At 51.0% G+C, this 20,639-nt stretch overlaps 1 protein-coding gene across 1 annotated transcript in view; it reads right to left on the bottom strand.

The window, feature by feature from the left end:
* LOC122228173 (death associated protein) overlaps nucleotides 1–20,639 on the bottom strand; it is a 63,607-nt gene extending 42,968 nt beyond the window's left edge. Inside the window, exons 1-2 of the mRNA XM_042953108.1 lie at nucleotides 20,448–20,639; nucleotides 8,320–8,416 (exon numbers count right to left, since the gene is read on the bottom strand). Coding sequence (XP_042809042.1) covers nucleotides 8,320–8,416; nucleotides 20,448–20,502 — 152 coding nt within the window. The 5' untranslated portion in view covers nucleotides 20,503–20,639. The remainder of the gene's footprint in view (nucleotides 1–8,319; nucleotides 8,417–20,447) is intronic.

Raw genomic sequence — 20,639 nt, 5'->3', positions numbered from 1 at the left:
GGGCACTTGGCTCCACTGACATCCCTGTCTCTAGAACTTCGAGAGAACGTCTCTGCTGTGGAAACCACCCATCTGTGGCACTTTGTTCCGGAAGCCCTAGGAAATGGATACCCTGCTTCTTCGGGAGAGGCTGCCAGCCTGATAGGAGTTCACACCTGCTGGAAGCTGGGGACTCGGGAGGGGTCCCCAGCAGAGGGAGGGAGGGCTGACATCAGGACAGGCTGCAGACTCTGTGACCGCAGATGGACACCCCTCCCCCGGCAGCCCGTCACAGGGGCCACCGGCCGACCCGGGCAGCCGTGTGGGGATGTGGGGACCCGCATCCTGCTCTGTCAGCGTTCTCCTGCCCAAGCTGCCACCGGCTGAAGGATCACTTTCGCCGCTCCCTGCCGGTATGCGAATGCTGACGCTGCACCCCCGCCCCGTGTCACCTGCAGACGTAGAGCACTGATCTACGAGTCTCGCGTAGGCAAACCTGGCAGTGAGAGGCGCCCACCTGCGCCCAGAGTCTCCCCCATTTTGTCACCGCGGCAGTCAGGGCTGTTCGGCGCTCTTCGGGCCGCCGTGAGATCTCGGGCTTTCTATTCTGGGCTCACACGGTGCCCTCAGAACCGCTTCTCCCTGCAGGAGGCATCTCAGGCCATAAGCGGGTGACAGCCACGTACCCCCTTCCCAAGGACATTCCGGGTCGCCTGATGCCACCACATCAACTCTCTGCCTTCGGTCCAGGGCAGGGGTCTGTGGCCGCCGTGTCACGGGCCCTGCCCGCCAGCACAGGGCGCCCGCAACAGGACAGACGTTGGTAGCCGGTGGGCACTCAGCACCCCCAGCCCACTGGCATCTTCACGCATCTCAGGGAGGACACAGCTCTTCTAAACGGCAGCTGAAAACTAGCCTGGACAGAAAAGACCACACCGGAAAGTACGGATGATGCTGACATTGGCTCAACACATGGTGCAACTAACGTTCCAACACAGATGACGGCTTGCAGAAGTAATCTCAGGCGTGTAGGCTGTGCTATCCCTTAGCTTCAGTTATAAATGTTTATTTCCCTTTTTTAAATATGAAATTTATTGTCAGATTGGTTTCCATAAACACCCAGTGCTCATCCCAACAAGTGCCCTCCTCAATGCCCATCACCCCCTTTCCCCTCCCTCCCACCCCCCCATCAACCCTCAGTTTATTCTCAGTTTTTAAGAGTCTCTTATGGTTTGGCTCCCTCCCTCTCTACCTTTTTCCCCTTCCCCTCCTCCATGGTCTTCTGTTAAGTTTCTCGGGATCTGTTTATTTCTTAAGAATTCACTTTAGGGGCACTTGGGCGACTCAGTCGGTTGAGCGTCTGACTTCGGCTCAGGTCACGATCTCATCGTTTGTGAATTCGAGCCCGATATTGGGCTCTCTGCAGTCAGGGCAGAGCCCGCTTTGGATCCTCTGTCTCCCTCACTCTCTGCCCCTACCCCACTCGCACTCTCCCTCTCCCTCAAAAATAAATAAATGTTAAAAAAAAATTTTTTAGCGTTCCTGTATCCCTTGGGGGATGGGAGGGAGGGGAAAGTGGGTGATGGGCATTGAGGAGGGCACTTGTTGGGATAAGCACTGGGTGTTGTATAGAAACCAATCTGACAATAAATTATATTTAAAAAAAATTTTTTTAATTCACTTTAAGCGAGACAACCATTAAAAATGGCCACAGGTTACCACTGGCATCTGTTAGAGACTGAACTTCTTTCCCCCAAACGGCTATGTAAAATCCTAACCACAGTACCTCAGAATTTGACCTTTCTAGGAAATAGGGTCTTTACAGAAGTAATTGAGTTAAAATGAAGTCTCTAGGGCCGGCCCTAATCCAATGACTGATGTCCTTACAAAAAGGGGAAACTTGGACCCAGAGACAGACATACACAGAGAGATGATGTGAAGAGACACAGGGTGAGCACCACGTGGACAGATCGACACAGATCGAGGTGAGGCATCTATAAGCCAAGGAACGCCAAGGATGGCCAGCAAACCACCAGAAACCAGGGCTGGGGGCACAGGACATATCCTCCCTCACAGCCTCAGAGGGAACCAGCCTTGGGGACACCTGATCTTGGACTTCCAGCCTCCACCACTGTGAGGCGCTATGCGTCAGTTATTTTAGCCACTGCCTTGTTGCATGTGTTATGGTGGCCCCCTAGTGATACAGCATCCATACAGTAATGACTTCCAGGCAAGGTCACGGGTGAACGCTAAAAGTAGCAGGTGGAATTCTGATGAGAAACAAACACTCGCGGCACTTTTTGTGGTGGTCCACAGACATGCGCAGAGCAGCAAAAAATGATCACTGACGTGTAGTTCCATACGAGGTCGGACAAGATGGCACTCTGTCTTCTTTCAGTTTTTACGCTGCAAACAAGTTTCCTTTTCATGGTCTCCAGTGTAAGGATACCCTTTGTTTTTTTAATTTTTTATGTTTTTAATGTTTATTTTTGAGACACACACACACACACACACACACACACACACACACACACAGAGCAAGCAGGGAAGGGGCAGAGAGAGAAGGAGACACAGAATCCGAAGCAGGCTCCAGGCTCTGAGCTGTCAGCACAGAGTCCAGAGTCCAACGCGGGGCTCGAACTCGAGAACCGTGAGATGATGACCTGAGCCGAATTTGGACGCTTAACCGACGGAGCCACCCAGGCGCCCCAGAATACTCCTTGTTTTATAATTAATACATATACTGGGGGAGATATTTGAGACTATGCAAATATCCTGTTTCTCCTTAGACTTCCTCCCACTCTTCGTAACATCCATTGGTGGATCTTGTCTGCAACGGTGACTGAGCTGTTTGCCTGTTGGTGATGGTCTATTTCCTTCCTTACATAATTCTTAATTAAAATTCTTCTGTGAGAGCTGTCTCTTCTCCTCATTTATATATTCAATTACTTATATCAGGATGCACTTAGGAATGTTTATTTTACCCTGTGGCTTATAATCCAGTACGGCCATTTGGCTGCTGACTGCCCCAGCTTTGGCCATGAGGAGCTCCTCCCAGTGGCCTTCTGTCCTGATGAGCCCCATCATCTGTCACACTGCATCCTCTTGTCCTGGCCCTACAAGCTGTTCCGGGCTCATCTAGGATTTTTCCTGCCCCGGCCCTGGAATTTACCACTTCTGCAAGGAACCCTGGTTCCCGCGATGGGGGAGAAGTGTTTGAAACAAAGATCCGGGTCCAAGTGATGCTCAGGGTTACATGGGTGTCAGTTCTCATAGGTGTTTAGGCTCCTGCCGAACACAGCAAGGAAATACAGGTGTGAGCGCCAACCCTCCCCATCTGTCTTTATTTTTTCTTTTTAAAAGCTTATTTATTTATTTTGAGAGACAGAGAGAGAGGGAGATAGATGTGGGGAGGGACGGAGAGAGAGGGAGAGAAAGCATCCCAAGCAGGTTCCACCCTGTCAGCGCAGAGCCCGATGCGTGGCTTGAACTCATGAAACCATGAGCTGATGACCTGAGCTGAAATCAAGTCAGAGACTTAACCAACTGAGCCACCCAGGCGCCCCATCTTTATTTCTGCCTGTATGTACACATCTGTATGTTGTCTCCTATCCATCCACCCATCTTTTAAAACTGAGTTCATACGAATACCTCTAATTCAATTCAACACCACAAAGCTCATTTCGGTTCCCTCTTTCCAGCTGTAACCTCTCCCTCTGGCAGTGAGAAGCTTCACTCTCAGTATCCACGACATATTTATATACTTGTTCAAACACCAAAGCAATTTCAGAATTGTAACCCAAACCCCTGTAAGAAACACATCTACTAACTAGTGTGCAGCATTTTGGGACAGGTGTGTGCGTGTGTGTGTGTGTGTGTGTGTGTGTGTGTGTGTGTTGTCTTCAGTCTTAAGAGTATCCGGTCAGAATACTGTTTTCCAAAATTATTGGTTAAGGTATTTTCTTCCCCAGTCCTTTCAATGGCTTAGAGTAATCATCTGTATTACAATTAAGTTCACCTCTTCCTGTTCGGATTCCATTCTGGATCTCTCCCACACGTGGCAAAATTTGAATCGTTTGCTTATTTTTCGGGTACGTGAGGTTCTAAGTCAGGGTGAAAAGACGGCCACGCTCAGCCAGGGCTGTCCGCTCTGGGTCCTTATCAATCCCACCCTTATCTCCTTCTTCCTTCCACCCCTCTCCCCCCCGACCTCATCCACACCCAGACCCTTGCATTTCTCGTTCACCCCTCCTGTCACGTACGCTTTTCAATCTCTTGTCCCAAGCTCCACTCGTGCTAGGACCTCAGGACATGTTCGACGCTGAACCGTGTTCTCTAGTGAGTCTTACTGGCTCCTGAAGTCCATGCTGTGTCTGCAATTTCCCCTTCGCCTAATCAAAGTGAGCACTTCATCTCAATACGCTCGACACAAGGCTTTGGGGAAAACCACGGCTTTCCTTAATTGGGTCAGTTCTGACATGGGATCTAGCAGCTACTCAGGACAGCACTGGCGAAGAATTTCAAAGCTCTAGTCCTCTTCTGGGCCATGAAGAGCCACACGGAACTAGTGCCCAGCTTGACAGGAACTCTAGGGCAACATTTTCAAATTTCTGCTACTTCCTTTTTTTCCTTTTTAAAATGTAGCATCTCAAAACGGCCTGGCAGCCTAGGAAATTATCTGTAAAACCCCAGAAAATGACAAGATTAAAGGGAGGAAGAACAGCATGAATATGTGCAAGAAAAAAGGTGTGTGTGTGTGTGTGTGTGCGTGTGTGTGTGTGTCACACAATAATGCTCCAGTTATTCTGTGATCAGTATTTGATTTTCAGATTAATGAGGAAGGAAGTCACCAGAGATGAGTCAGGAAATGTAAAGACGAGCCAGTTATAAAAACCTGGAAAGGAAAGCAGAGTTTTGCAAACACAGATCTAAGGAGGAAACTGGCATTTGAGACTCTACACTTATTTTCATGTCTGGAGGACACCTGGACCCAAACATGAAACATCATCAAACTTTAGGACCAGGGTCATGTGGATGTTGAAGTCACATGCCATGATACGTCCAACAGAATAACGAAATGTTTGACAAATTCTGTACATAAACAGGCGTTTTTATAGGTAAAGACAGCCTATCCCCCCTCCCCAAAACCCTATAAAATGATAATCACACCATCTACTGACAGCCAAGCTGCATGGGTGGAATCACGGGCTAGAGGACTATGGGAAAGGTCATGGGCAATCCGGAATCAACCAGTTTAGGGACTGGATTTACATTCCGTCAATATATTCTGTTTACTGTGTCAATTTGGGGGCTTCTACAGCATATTAGGGGCCAGACAGAATCAGGGCTGAATCCTGGCCTGGCCACTCACTGGCTACGTGTCACTGGGCCAGATCACCTCCCTAAGCTTCGGTTTCTTCATCTCTATAATGGGCACAGTAATACCAGCCTATAGGTGGTTTGAGCTTTATTTTTTTTAAATATTTTTTTAATGTTTATTTATTTTTGTGAGAGAGAGCAGGGGAGGGGCACTGAGAGAGAGAGGAGGACAGAGGACTGGAAGCAGGCTCTCTCTGTGCTGACGGCAGAGAGCCGGATGCGGGGCCCAAACTCACGAACCCTGAGATCATGACCTAAGCCCAGATGGAGAGTCGGATGCATTAACCCAGGCACCCAGGTGGTGTGAGCTTTACATCTGATGTGAAGCACTTAGAAGTGCCCAGAACAAAACAGGTGCTCCATTCGCAAGCACAGCCCAAGGGTCGATAGTGAGGACTCTGGACTCTGCTGGGATACTGACTCTGCCACTCATTTGCTGTGCCACATTGGGGAAGTCAATTAACCTCTCTGAGCTGTTGAAGGGGCAGTAGCAATCTGGAATGGGGTTAATCGATAACCAACTCAGAAACAGGGATGATAAGAAATAGAGTAGTTGCAAGGATTTAATGAACTAATGCAGACAGGGTACCAAGGACAGGGCCAGATGTCCTGCATTCTAGAACACTGGCGACGGTGACGGGTTGTGATGACTCAGTCAGCCCACCAGACAGCTGAGGAGTGCTTAGTGGCGGAAATAATCTCTTACGCAGAGTCCCAGGCGGGGCGCGGAGGCCTGGAAGGACGTGTGTCGGCAACATTTGTCCACGGCTCAAGGGCCTTGAGAGGCTAACCCCATCTGCCAGCGGCGTGTCAAGTGGTTTAACCCACAGTGGTCAAGAGCAAGGCCGAAGTCGAGAGCACAGGAGCCAACACGCTCCTAAGGAACATATTACAGCAATGTCGCTGCAGGGAGAAAACCAACAAACAAACAAACAACCCTCGCTCACATGTTATGCAAACCCTGCTCTGCAATCAGCCTGCTTCGGAGTTCTTGGCCCCACAGAGGAGAAATCTTTGAGGTAGGACGTTAAGGTCCAGGGTGCCGCTGTGCTCACTCCTATGTCTTGCACTCGTTCGTCCTCTGGCACATTTACGTAAATAGCACGTCTTCCCTAAACGCTGTATTTCACCTCATGAAAAAAAATCAATAGAAAGAAAACGAGTAGGCTGTTCGGTCTGTATTTCTAGACATGCTAATAAATGATCGACTCTCACTGTATTGACGCCGTTTCACAGGGAAATAGCTATTTGCGCCTTACTCCGCTGGAACTCTCGCAGAAAAGTGTGTTCCATCTGCTCCCCAGCCAAGTCTCTCTCTCTCATCCTCTTTGTCCCTTACGGAATGACTGGATATAAAGACGGGGCCTCCCAGGTTTTGTGGTGGAGGAAATCCCACAGGCCCACGCTCTCCTACTCGATACTGAGTTCAAGAAATGTCCAAAAACTGAAAGTTTCCTTTAACTCAGACGGAGGCAAAAGTTAACCTGAGCTGACCCAACTCTGTAAATTTGAAAACATCATACACAGATTCCAATATGCTGCCTGAGGCCCCACTACGGGTGCTACGTGTACATGGTTTCATCCTCTAAGGACCCCCAAATTTCTCAATTCTGAAATAAACTGGGCCCCAAGGTTTTCGGATACAGGACTGTGGACCTCTAGGAGAGTTACCGATGCTGTTATGTTCCAAACATGGCTGTGTGAAAATAGCCAGTGAGGCAAGCAATTCTAGAATTTTCTTTAACTGAGCTGTCAGCACAGAGCCCGACGTGGGTCTCGAACTCATGAACTGCGAGATCACGACCTGAGCCGAAGTCGGACGCCCATCTGACTGAGCCACCCAGGCGCCCCAACTGCCTCCTTCTTCTAAAACAGAACCTCGACATGGCTGATCCCATGATTTAAAACGGGCAATAATCGCCCAGAAACTTTGCCCCTACTTTTGTTTGCCCCCAGGTGACTGCACTATAACTCATACCCTACAGGGACACGTGGGGTTTCTGTGAACATGGATGTCTTTTCAGGGGACATGTGTTCTTGGGAGCTACTCTTTGGAAGCCTGGCCTGTTTGGGCCCTGTTAGACCCAGGTTTAAATCCCGGATCCAATAACTTGCGAGGCACATGGCACAGGCACGTGGACCTGTGTCCCATGTGAAAATCGGGGAGATTTTCAGTTCAGCAGGACTGCTGGACTGAAACAAGGAGATGCGCAGAAACATGGGTTAGCTACCTTCCAGACCCTTCCCACGTTGACTTTCCTCCTCCAGCCGGCGGAGACACCCTCTGGGGACACGGCGTAAGGCAGAAGGCCTGGGGTTCACTCTTTTTCGCAGACAAGCTCAGAGAGACATGTATGTATTTGTGGCCCACGTTTGCATATTACAGGGTGGAAAGGAATAGATTTGCAGCGAGGTTCTGCAGCCAAACCCGACATCAGAACCTCCCGGGAGAACGGGTAACAGAGCTGGGGGCGCCGCAGACAGATGAGCTGTCGGGGACCCGGGGAGTGAGGGGCAGAGAGGTCATTTAAGGACACCTGGGCGCTCCTCAGGGTGTGGCCTCACTGGTTTCGATTTGGCTGAAGAACCAGAGTCCAGATACCTGTGGACGGTTTTAAATCCGTAGCTCACTGTCCTAGCTGCACAGATGCCAGCCTGCCCCAGAGATTCAACCAGAAGGGCGTTTTCACAGGTCTCAAGGCGATTTCAATACTGTGGTGGAAACTGAGGGCACTGCCCATGGACCGACAGTAAGCATACGCCCCGCCTGAGTCAGGGCAGAGGCTCCAGATGCCCGCTTCTCCCGTCTGGGGACAGAGCCTCACTGAGTAGGAAAGAAAGCAATACGCGGCGCAGGACCCCACAGGGCGAGGGGTCACCAGACGTGCAGGGAGGAGAACAAACCTAACGTGTAACCGAGTGACGCGGCTGTGAAACACACACAGTCGCCCGCGTGCTCACCTGGGACTCTCCCATCCCTGGTCATCCTTGTCTCTCTCTTCTTTGGCGTCTCCCGAATGCGGGTGCTTCTGCACGATGCGCATTCCGCCAGCTTTCACTACAACGGAAACAGAGTGGGGTGTCATCGACGTGGCAACGCAAGCACCAGAGAGAGGCGCAGGGGAGCTTGCTCGAAAGGTTCGGTCCCCCCTAGGGCCACAAGTGAGTCCCGACGACCGGGCAGTGACAACGATTAACGACAGAGCTCAGTGCGAGGACGACGCGGCAGCCAAGGCGATCTTTGACTCCAGATCCACTTAGACGCCTTCCAAGGCTCTTGTTTGTTCCATTTGTTTCTTACAAGAACTTTGCAAGAGCAGGAGCGGACCCGGAGGATAAACCACGTGGACAAGGTGGCTGCTTGCTTTGGGTTCTTTCTGCACATCGTCTCGACTCGACGGGGTCCCCCTTAGTCCCCGCCCTGTGACATTTTCTCAGATACCGATGATGCCGTGGATGGGACGATGCAGCCACAGGTGACACGGGACAGCTGCCGTGCCACGGTCACAGAGCCCACGCGGGCAGAAGCCAAAACGTCTGTGGCAGCCGTTCCCAAACTACATTGTGAAGCCTCACTGTGGGCACACGTTAACTCTGTTTTTAAAAGTGGCCTTCCTGACACATAATTCACACACAAGCCGCCCACCCACGGGGCACAATCAATGGTTGTGAGTGTGCTCCGAACTGCTGTATGGCGATCGCCACAATCGACTCCAGCACGCCGTCATCACCCCAGACAGAAACCCCATACCCGCTAACGGCCCCTCCCCAGGCGCCCCTCCCCCCAGCCCATAGCAACCCCTCGTCTGGCTTTGCCTGTTGTGCGTATCTGGCCTGCTTCTTTCACTCGGCATGTTTCCAAAATTCATCCACGCACCAGCCCGTGTCAGCCCTTCATTCCTTTTTATGGCTGCATGGTGGTGTTCTTGGCACGGACAGACCGCATTTTCCCTGTCCCTTTGTCTGTGGGACATCCAGGCTGTTTCCGCTTTGTGCCTAGTATGAAGGATGCAGCCACGAGCGACGTGTGTCCAAGTTTGTGTGTGGAGACGTGGCTATACACCTTCCCTCCCGTGGGCGCACACTTAGGAGTGGAGTAGCTGTGTTCCACGGTGACTGTACTCATCCTTCTGAGAAGGACGCCAAGCGGCTTTCCAAGGCCATGGCACCATTTCACACGCCAACCGGTCTGTGGGTTCCCGTTTCTCCGCATGCTCGCCGACACTTGTTACTGGCTAACTTTTTCATTGTAGCCATCCTAGTGGGTGTGGAGTGTTAGCTCATTGTACTTTGACTTGTGTTTCCTCAATGGCTAATACGTTAATACTGCCTTCCAAGAAAACAAACAAAAACGAAACACCAAAAATGGGGACTCTAGGATCTGTTAGCGTGGGAAATGCTAGGTTGAACAAATTAATGCCTTTCCTCAAGACAGATTTTCTTGGCCGTTAGCATGCATGGTGAGCTTTATGAGGGGCACAGGGCAGAGCACCTTCCCCACGTTCATATGACGTCACGAGTCCCTCCCACCCCAGTAATGCTGGTTCTCGTCCTTCAGGACCATAGTCCTCCACAGAAGAGTTTGGAAATGCCGGCCTTGTATCCTCAAACAGCCAGCCTCCCGTGACTGTCACGGGCACGTGCTGTGGGGTCAGTAAGCCACCACATTGCCCTCGGCTGTATGGTTTCGGACTGTTTAGCCCCTCAAAGCCTCGCTGCTTCATCTGCAGAAAGGGGGTAAGAGATGCATCCTGAGATCTTTGAATAAGAGAAGCTGTTGAAACCTTACCCCCGTGACAGTGTTTGGAGGTGGGGCCTCAGGGAGGTGATTAGGTCATGAGGGTAGAGCCCTCCTGGGTGGGATTAGGGCTCGTATGAAAGACCCCCAGCCCCCACCCCACCGAGGCACCCTGTCCTTTCCCCCGTGTGAGGACACGGCAAAACGATGGCTATCTACGCACCACACAGCCAAATCACTAGCTGCCGAATCTGCCGGTGCCTTGATCTCGGACCTCTGGCCTCCAGCACCACGAGAGGCTTCTGTTGTTTATAAGCCATCAGTCTGTGGTGCTCCGACGCAGCAGCCCGAACAGGACTAAGGCGGCGAGTACTTGAAACAAAGTGCAGCCTAGTGACCTGTGCTCACCGCCCTCAGGGTCGTGGTGTGGGGCTCTCCGTGTAGCCCCCCCCTCCTCCGCACAGCTCTGCTCACAGACAGCCAACGTGGCAGGCCGTGTCCTCGGGGCCCTGCTGAATTAAGAAAAGTCCAGGGCAAGCTTCCTTATGATTCTAAAGAACAGGAAGGACAATGTGAAAAACACGCTCAGGCTCCCACACTTGGGGGTTATTAGTTTTCAATTTCCCAGCCAGAGTTTGCGGCCCGGGCCTCAGGAGGCCGACAGCACCTGCTTCGAGGCCAACAGCGCCTAGCAGCAGGCAGCCCGTCGGAAAAATGCAAAGCAGAGGGCGGGTAACATAAAGGACTGTGTCTGAGGACACATCTGCCACCAACACGAATTCTCTTCAAGGGGACCTTCTACTTGGAAAGGAGGAAATATAATCCTGTGTGGGAATTCTTCCAAAAATCTGCTTTTTAAAGAAAATTTTGATGTTTAGTTTTGAAGGAGAGAGACAGAGCGCAAGTGGGGGAAGGGCAGAAAGAGAGGGAGACGCAGAATCCGGAGCGGGCTCCAGGCTCCGAGCCATTAGCACAGAGCCCGACGCAGGGCTCGAACTCACAGACCGTGAGATCATGACCTGAGCCGAAGTCGGATGCTTAACCGACAGAGCCACCCAGGCGCCCTGAGCCCATCTGTTTTTATTTCAATCATTTTATTTTTCACTTCTAGGGCATTTCCAATTCACCCCGTCTTTTACTTGATAGGGTCTTTTTCGTGTCTTGTGTTTTTAAGTCTTTTCTGTGTGCAATCGTTTTAGGCACACTCGTGTCATTGTGCATTCAATTACTGTATGATCTGAGGTCCTTGGGAGTCTAATCCCACTGCGAGTTTTGTCTGCTGACTGTCATGCTCATTCCGGTGATTGTACATCATGAGCTCTCCTTCAGAATGGCTTTGTCTGTGGGGACCTCTGGGGCCTGGGGCGCAGGCGGCCTCCCTTCGGAAAGATGTTGTACGCTTGTGTGAGACCAGTACAGGCACCTGGAAATCCTTTTTGCGTCAGATTTCTCAGAACAGGGATTGCCAAACTGTAGCTTTGAACTCCTAGCCCCTGTAAAGGCAGGCCTGCGTTTACACGTTCTTACGGAGACTTCTTCTCCCCCGCCGGAGCCCAGGCTGAAGGAGAGTGGTTCCCCACCATCCCGTTGTGCTGCTGGGCATATGGGCTTCTCCTTTGCTCCACAGGTTTGACCTCTGAGCACCCCATTTTATGTTCGGTCTTGGGTTAAATGAGCCTGGTGGGGTGGGCCCTAATCCAACATACTGGTGTCCTTATACAAAGAGGAAGAGAAACCACCGCCTGCCTCATGTGGGCCCAAGGCTCATGCTAACTGTTCTGAATTTGTTTCTTCTTCGGGTGTGGTTCCTGGGGATCTCCCTCACTTTGGGCTCAGATTTTTTTTTTTTTTTTATGAAAAGAAAGCAAGCAAAAACACCACTGCAGGTGGCTTATCACAATATTCCAGGTTGAGTAGTCTGTCAACCCTTAAGAAATAGAAACTGAAAGAAAATTCTGTAACATGTTAAGATAATTTTCTACTTTATTGAAATGTAAGAGCAGAGAGTTATGTTTTTGGCTAAAGGGGGCTGTAAGAATTGTCCCCCTAAAAGTTTTGTTTTTCTAAAAAATTTTTTTAAAGTTTATTTATTTTTAGGGTGTCTGGGTGGCTCAGTCGGTTGAGTGCCTGACTTCGGCTCAGGTCATGATCTCACGGTTTGTGAGTTCAGGCCCCGAGTCGGGCTCTGTGCTGACAGCTCAGAGCCTGGAGCCTGCTTCGGATTCTGTGTCTCCCTCTTTCTCTGCCCTTCCCCTGTTCACACTCTGTCAATCTCTCTCTCAAAAAATAAATAAACATTAAAAAAATTTTTTAAAAAATAAAGTTTATTTATTTTTGAGAGACACAGAGAGACAGAGAACGAGCAGGGGAGGAACAGAGAGACAGGGAGACACAGAATCCAAAGCAGGCTCCAGGCTCTGAGCTGTCAGCACAGAGCCCGACGTGGGGCTCAAACCCACAAACCGCGAGATCATGACCTAAGCCGAAGTCAGATGCTTAACTGAGCCACCCGGGCGCCCTTTAAAGTTTTTTTAAATTCATTTCCTCCCCATATATCCCACCCTCTGCCCACACCCATTAGAAATTGATCAAAGGTACTATGGGCTGTGTTGTGTCCCCCAAGTTCACATGTTGAAGCCCTCAGCCCTGTCACCTCAGAATGTAGTTGCAGATAGGGCCTTTAAAGAGGTGAGAAAGTTAAAATGAGGCTGTTAGGGTGGGTCCTAATCCAACAGGGCTGGTGTCCGTCTAAGAGAAAGAAAGGACGCTGGGGATGCCACCACAGAGAAAAAGTCACATGAGGACACAGCAAGAAGACAGCGGTCTGCAAGCCCAGGAGAGAGGCTTCAGGAGAAACCCGCCAGCACCTTGATCTTAGCCCTCCAGTCTCCAAGCACTTTGAGAAAACGAAACCCCACCTGTGGGATTTTGTTACAGCAGCTGGAGGTGACTAATACTCAGGCCCGTTTAAAACACAATGCCTGAATCGTGTCGACTTGGCAGACATAACACTTTGAAACTACAGCTCACAGATATGTCCTAGAAATGGACGAAAGTGAAAAGGGCTGTATAACCATACAAAGAAAGCCGCCCATGAAGGTCCAGTCGACATTTGAAATAAGCCAGCCCAAAGCTCCACGGCTCTGTCGAAGTCACTACACACGTCAAGGCTCAGTCACCCCCCCCCCCCCCGTTAGCACTTCATTTAATTTGGTTTATAAAAACAATGAACTTCATCAATCCCTCACAGCGTGTGTGGTGATTAATGCAGGAATAAAAAGTGGCAATAATAATAATAACTCAACACCGAGACACATTCATTTCAACTGGCGATAACTGCCAAAATCTATGACAGCATTTATTGTGGCTGTTTTATTGCCGTCACTAGAACTCCTCATTTGTAAAAAATACAAAGGCCAGAGTTATTTTTGCAGAAATCTTTGCAAATGTGAGTATTTTTAGGAGACATTAGGAAAAAAAGAACTCGGAATTTCTCTCAAATGAAAGAATCCCAGATGCCCCTTGGAAGCGCTGTGCGCACGTCAGGGGCATGATCCTGGAGTCAGATCCCTGGGTTCCAATCCTGGCTCTGCCCGGGTGTGTGTGTGCACACGCGCGTCTCTTCGCCCGTGTGTGTGTGTTGCTGCCGTTCTCTGTGGCTCGGGGTGCTCCGTCTGGGAGGAAGGGGAGACCGTGCTCTCCCAGCAGGGGGTGTGGAGGACTAAATGACTTAGCCCATGTGACACGGCTTCCCCAGCGCCTGGCACGTGGCGAGGGCTCGGCCGGTAGCTGCTCCTATTAAATGGGTTTTAACCCTCAGCATCTAGTACTTAGACCTCCACAGCCTGTGTCCTGGGTGCTGTCCTTTCCCTCATGACAGTCACCTAAGATGTAAGACGGGATGAAGGTCCAGGCTTGTGGGGATGGGGGATGGGGGAAGGGGGAGACACGCTGTAAAGCGTTCTGCTGATGTGGGCAGCTACCCAACAGCAGGACCGTTGTCAGTGTATCACCATCTAAGTGTGGAAGCTTCCAGGGAATCAGATCCCGGCTCATTCTTCAGCTTCACCCTTCCTCACCATTTCACCATACGGCTAGGTGCAGGCACCGTTCTCACCACTGGCCTCGTGATCTCCCACCTCACAGGTACCACGGGGTGGATCCCGAGGGTAAGGTGGGGGGAGCCGGCGGGCCGAGCCAGCGCAGAGCCGGATCCGGCCCTGAGGCCTGTGCCCTTAACCGCACCCTGCAGGCCTTTCTCTGCTTGGACCTTCCAGAAGACAGAGAGCATCACGGACCGCGTAGAAAGACACAATGATGGCCCGGGCAGGCTCTGATTACTGCCACCAGGCTGGGGAAGACCATGAGTTTGACCTTCAAAGCTCTCTGCAGACAGCTTCCTGCTTAAGGGGTAAGGGGAGGGGGGGAAGCATCTTCCTTGGTCAGACTTTGCCAGGGGGGACATATTGAGCACACTCTCCTGTGGCCGGGGCATCCCCGCAGGGGTCGGGGTGTGCTGGCTGTAAGGGGGTCGCTGGCGGCTTTCTCTGTCCGTGCTCAGTAGCAGGCTAGAGGGCCCCACAGCTGGAAGTCGGGCAGGGGGACGGGAAGGCTCTCCCTAGGATTACTCACATCTCAGCCCCCGTTTCACACAAATATCCCCAAAGCACTAACTGCAGGTGTCCCAGCACATCGTGAAAAGTGTACAGCACCTTTGTTCTTACCTGACAAGAGCCGCTGAAATGTTACTCGAGGGAAAGCTAGTCCAGCTAAAAGAAGGGGTGCGAGGGTCCCAGAACCGTTCGGGTGAGAAGAAAAGGAACCAGACCAGAAGCCAGCCGGAAGCTGTAGGTTAGGAGCAAACCCAATAATCTCAGGCAGGGCAGGTGAGCCGGGTGGAAGGTGGAGGCGGGCCCCCCACCCCGCCCCCCAGGGCTGGGAGGTCAGGTGGAGATGGGGGCAAAGGAGCAAGGTCCACGGCGGTTAGCAGCTACAGCTGCCCAGGAGCGGACACGGAGAACTCACTGGCCAGCAGTCCTGACAGGAGCTTCCAGGTTCACAGGCGGGGTGGTGGGGGGAGTGGGGGGAAGCAATGACTTGTGCTAAAAAATGAGCCCCTGAAAAATTTCCAAACTTACCCCTGATGGTTTGATCCCTAAGAGAGCAGAGGAAGAATGGAGGAAAACTGCTATTCTGCGCTTAGAATCGAAGACGAAGGTGGCAAGGCCCTGACATTATACAGGGCAATCCGGTCACTTTCCAGGGGTGGAAATGAAGTTCAGGGTCATGGCGTGATGGCCAGGGCCTTGGAGCTCTGGATCAGACCTAGACAGGCCGGGCCGCCCTCCACAGCCGTGCGCGCTCCATTCTGCAACGGGGCTGTGACCCAAAGGACAAACTGCACGGTCTGACTGGACCAGGATGGGGGGACCCTGCTGGGCAGCCTGGGCCAAAGCTGAGGAGGGGGTGGGGGCAGCCACACGGGTATCCTTCAGGTTAGGGAAGCCAGTGCCTAAAAGTGCAGGGAGGATAGGGGCCAAGCCTGGAAGCCCAGCAGAGAAACCTGGCACCAGCGACTGGAGCACAAGGCTGGACTGGGGCATAAGGCTAGGGGTTCACTCCCCATCCCAGCCGCCCTTGCAGGTGGGCTGGAGCCACTGAACTGGATTCTGGCCAAGACTGGCTACAGCAGCCAAAGGAAAGTGATGCAGTGACACGTGGAAGTCACAGAGTGACCGTAAGCCTCCACACCATGACCTACACCCACCGTCCCCTCCGCACAGGCCATGCCAGCGGGGGCCCCGGCCCCTGCACTTGCTCCCTGTGGGAGGGCCGCCTGCCCGAAAGGGAAACAAACCTCGACCAGCTCAGCCCCGGAATTCTGCGGTGTCTGTTACGGCAGTGAGCACTATTGGACTTACTGACAGAACTGTAATTAATACTTCATACTTTTAATATAACTGGGACTAATACAGTACTTGATACAATAGTGAGTGTTCCCTATATAAACACAAAGATTCCCCAAGCGGGGAAGGGGAAAGCATGTCCCGAACCAAGCACGAATGCACGGGGCGTCGTCCTGAATGGGAGGAACATACACAGAGCACGAAGCAAAGTCCTGAAGAGCAAAGTGAAACCTAAACTGTGTTTTAGAAATGCTGCGTTCCACCCCGACTTGAAGCGTCTGAAAAAAAATGCAGTGACTAGAAGGGTCTTTTTTTTTTTTTCTTTTTCTTGGCATGTCAGGAGCGAAGGCAGACCTCTTCCCTGTACTCTGCCAGCGTTAATCAGTGATTGGGTTGAGGACACTGGGGGCAAGCTCGGCAAATCTGCGGCTTTATGCTTAATACAATAAAAGACAAATTAGTCTTTCATTGCTAGCAATACACTGGCCTCGGTAACATGAAAAACCTTCTGGAGATGATTTAGGGAGAACCATCACCCACAATCTTTTAAATGCATCCTTAACTCACATTTGAGTGATTGATGTAACAAAGAATTCAATTATCGTGAAGTTACTAAAAAAAGTAGTCTACTTCCCATTTACTTTAAATAAATACAGTCGTGTTTATGTTTCCGTACGACTCAGCTCTAGAAGGGATGGGAAGTCTACTTTTCAAAGAAAACCATATGTAAAATTAGTAACGCTCAAAGCTATCCATAGATTTACGAGAACTTTACTGACATACGGTTTTGGCTACCCTGGGAGATGGAGGGGAACGGGGCCAGCAAAATGTATTGAAGAGTGAGATTTTATCCACGTCGCTGCCACAAACTCCCGAAGACAGGCAGAAATGAGTAATAGTGTGTCTGATAATTACGTTCTCCTTTCTGCCGTGGAGCACTGGTCCACCTGTGTGTAGTTAATGCAACAGAACCTGTGTTGTGTGATGCAACAGAACCTCGCTAATTCTAACTGCTAATCTGTATTTGCAAGAATGCTCATAAAACGAGCGGTCTCAGCCCATTTCTCCGCAGATACTTTGTAGCTGAGAGCAGTGGCGGGGTCTCCGATCATTAAGACTTCTTTACCAAGGGCCCGGCCAGGATGACAGGAGCACTGCAGCCTGGGAGGTGATGCCTCCACCAGTCTTGCCCCGAAGCTGGTATTTAAGGTGGTGGTTTGCGCCACTTTGGGGAACTACTCCGTTTTCCTTGGTCTCTCCCATAAATACAGGAGGCATACGTGTTACCAAACTTCTGTTTGTTTTTCTCGTTAGTCTGTCTTTTGTGAGCAGTAGGAGGGTCCTCAGCCAAGAATTAGAAGGGTGGAGGGAAACACTGGCACACGGTAACACTCAGCACAGGCTGGTTACTACTTCCGCTGCTAAGATGCTACCTAAACTGGCTCACAGCCTCCCTGCATCACTACGACTCACTGGGGGCAGCTCAGAAGTTCAGGGACCTTGCGGATCCTGCATGCTCTGTCTGGGGAAAGTGAGAGGTGAGAAGAGGCTCGGCTTGGGAGAAACTCACTAGGGAGCTATTTATTATTTTGTGCCTGACACTGTGCCAGCCCCCGGGGATGAAGATCTCAGTAAGTCCCAGGCAGAAGCAAGGAGAAGAGAGGCAGACAGGCGCACGTAAGTGTGACAGTAAGGAAACGGGATGTCGTAGGGATGCACAGGAGGGTCCCTGGTGCAGACAGCAATAACGAGAAAACACGAAAGAACATGAAGACAGTCATGGGAGAGAATTTTATTGTTTCTGATTGAGGATGTAGGCACAAGTCTTTGTCATCCAACTTAAGCACTTAATGAGAGGGTTCCTAAAGTTTTTAAGGTTGTTATTTGATTTATGAACGGTGCTCTTGGCTATCTTTGATGATTATTCTTTATTATAGCAGGTCTTTTTTCTTTCCTTCTTTCTTTCTTTCTTTCTTTCTTTCTCCCCCCCTCTTTCTTTCTTTCTTTCTTTCTTTCTTCCTCTCTCTTTCTCCCCCTTCTTTCTTCCTTTTCTTTCTTTCTTTCTTTCTTTCTTTCTTTCTTTCTTTCTTTCTTTCTTTCTTTCTTTCTTTCTTTTTCTTTTGTTTTAAATTTTTTAATAACATCTACTCTGCAGAACTTCCTACTCTCTGGCCGGAGTAAGCAAGCAGACCCTGAGCTTCCCCGCAGGGAACTCTGTGATCTGGGAGAGTGCGCTGAGGGGCACTACTGGGAAGCAAAATACCGCAGGCCAAGCCGTAGAAAGCAAAAGTCCCCTTTCTAACCTGCGCCCCTGGGCCAGGATGCCAGGCCCTTCCTCCGACTCTGGCCAAGAGTGACCAGTCTCAGAAAATGCAGAATAACAGTGACAGATCCCTAAGCAGCTCCTTCTTGACTGGGAACCCAAAGGCTGAAGGACCTGTCCTGAAGTCACTTGAGTTTACCTGTGGGGTTAAACGCCCTTTGGCTCTGATCCTGATGGATGGAAGGGACTGAGCTGAAGAGTGTCCTGGGCTTTCCCAGAGGAAGGTCAGCTGGCCCAACCCTCCCATTTCAAAGATTAGGAAAAGTAAGCCCCAGAGAAGTGACAGTCCTCAAAACTTAGAACCCCAGGTTCACTGCTCACCAGCACAAAAGTTGGTTCCTTGCACCTCAGGGCATAAATAAGCCATTCAGTTCGTAATTCGCAAAGCCTAACTGTTCACAATTCACAGAAAATCAGAGTCCTTTAAGAAATTTCTCCCAGGGAGTTAACAATGTACAGTTTATACCTCTGATCCTAAAACTCCATATGGATATGTCTCTCCATGCAATTTAATTACTGCTACGTTGGGGCGCCTGGGTGGCGCAGTCGGTTAAGCGTCCGACTTCAGCCAGGTCACGATCTCGCGGTCTGTGAGTTCGAGCCCCGCGTCAGGCTCTGGGCTGATGGCTTGGAGCCTGGAGCCTGTTTCCGATTCTGTGTCTCCCTCTCTCTCTGTCCCTCCCCCGTTCATGCTCTGTCTCTCTCTGTCCCAAAAATAAATAAAAAAACAAAACAAAACAAAAAAGTTGAATTACTGCTACGTGGATTTGGTATCATTCCAACAGATACACTTTAATGCCACTCATTCCCCTGGGACAGGGGAGCCATGGGCAGACTAATGCCACATAGTACAAGGACATGACTGCAACTGGAGGGGTTCCTTCCTGCAGAACCGCCCAGGTGAGCAGGCAGCTGGACGTGGATCCCTAGCAGGAGGAATCCAAGGTCAGAGTTATCTTTAAAAGAAATCCCTCTGAGGTACTGTTTTTTGTAACTAATGCAATACAAATGGCCCCAAAGCCTGTCTTCCCCAAATCCCACGCCTCCTAAGTCCCCACACAGCAGTCAGCCATTTTTCTTCCCTAGTGCTAGTTAGTTTTCCTGTTGTTGAGAGCTTTTTTCACCAGTGAAAAATATTACCTACTCTGGAATGCACCTTATTGAAAAACTGCTCCGTTGCCCCTGTTGAGGCAGAGACTTAGTGTCCTAACGTGAGGACAGCAGATGGCGATTGGGCGACTCTACTGTAACAAGAATGGGCACAAATGGGGCACAGAAAGCAGCCACGTTTCCATAAGGCTTCTGTTACTAGAAGGCTGAGTTCATAACACTAACGTGTACAGTTTAGACTCTGAAAGACCCACGCACACAGAGGCGCCGGTAGCCTTTGAGTCTCTCCCTGTGTCCTTCCATATGGATCGATTGTCATTCCGGAGACAGCGACCCGTTGGGACAGAGTCGAAAGAACAAACGGGAACCCTGCTCCGAGAGGGAAGAGGTGGGCCCTATGAACTTAAAAAGTCTGCTTAGATTCGTTTTTTTTTTTTTTTTTTTCTCGAGAAAGCTGACTCTTTATCCTGGATTTAATTAACTTCCTTGGCTCATAAGTTCAGGATTTGCAACAACAACAAAAAAAAGTCCGAGGAAAAACTTTTAAGAAAAAGTTGGATGCGAAAGAAAGTCGGGAAGGGGAGGGGGGGGAATCACACTAAGTGATTAATGATAAAAATTATTTCCGCTTCTCTAGTTCTTTTATCCGCACGAAATGCTGTCAGCCTACAATTAATCGTCACCACGACACGACACACACGGACTTTTCAGCGTTCCGGCTGCCCGTTTTCCTAAGACATCTGTCTGTCCCTTCTAAGTACGCACTCGGCCCAAACTTTCTCGGGGGAAGTTGTGCAAGCGACTTTCTTCCAATCATTCTGATTTGCATGCAACTCCCACGGGCTGGCGAAGCCGGGGGCGCTCGGAGCCCAGGGGGAGCCCCCGAGCGGCCCCCGCGCCCCGCAGCCGGGGCGGACGCCCCCGCCCGGCGCCCCCTCCGCGCCCCGCGTCCGCAGGTTCGAGCCCGCCCTCGCGCCCCGCGGCGGGAGAGAAAGTGGGAACGAGTCAGTACCGGCGGGCGGATGTCCGGCTTTCGTCTCTAGCTTCCCCTCGGGAGGCGAAGACATGATGCGACCGCGCGTTCGAGGGGCTGCGACGGCGACGGCGACCACGGCGGGCTCGCGAGCCGGGAAGGAGGCGCGCGCGAGCTTGAGCGCCGGGTTGCGAGGGAGGCGCGCGCGAGGGGCGGCGGGGCCGCGCACGG

Source organism: Panthera leo, chromosome A1 (genome assembly GCF_018350215.1).
Source record: "Panthera leo isolate Ple1 chromosome A1, P.leo_Ple1_pat1.1, whole genome shotgun sequence".
In the NCBI taxonomy this organism is placed as follows: domain Eukaryota; kingdom Metazoa; phylum Chordata; class Mammalia; order Carnivora; family Felidae; genus Panthera; species Panthera leo.
This window is presented reverse-complemented; position numbering and strand designations above follow the sequence as displayed.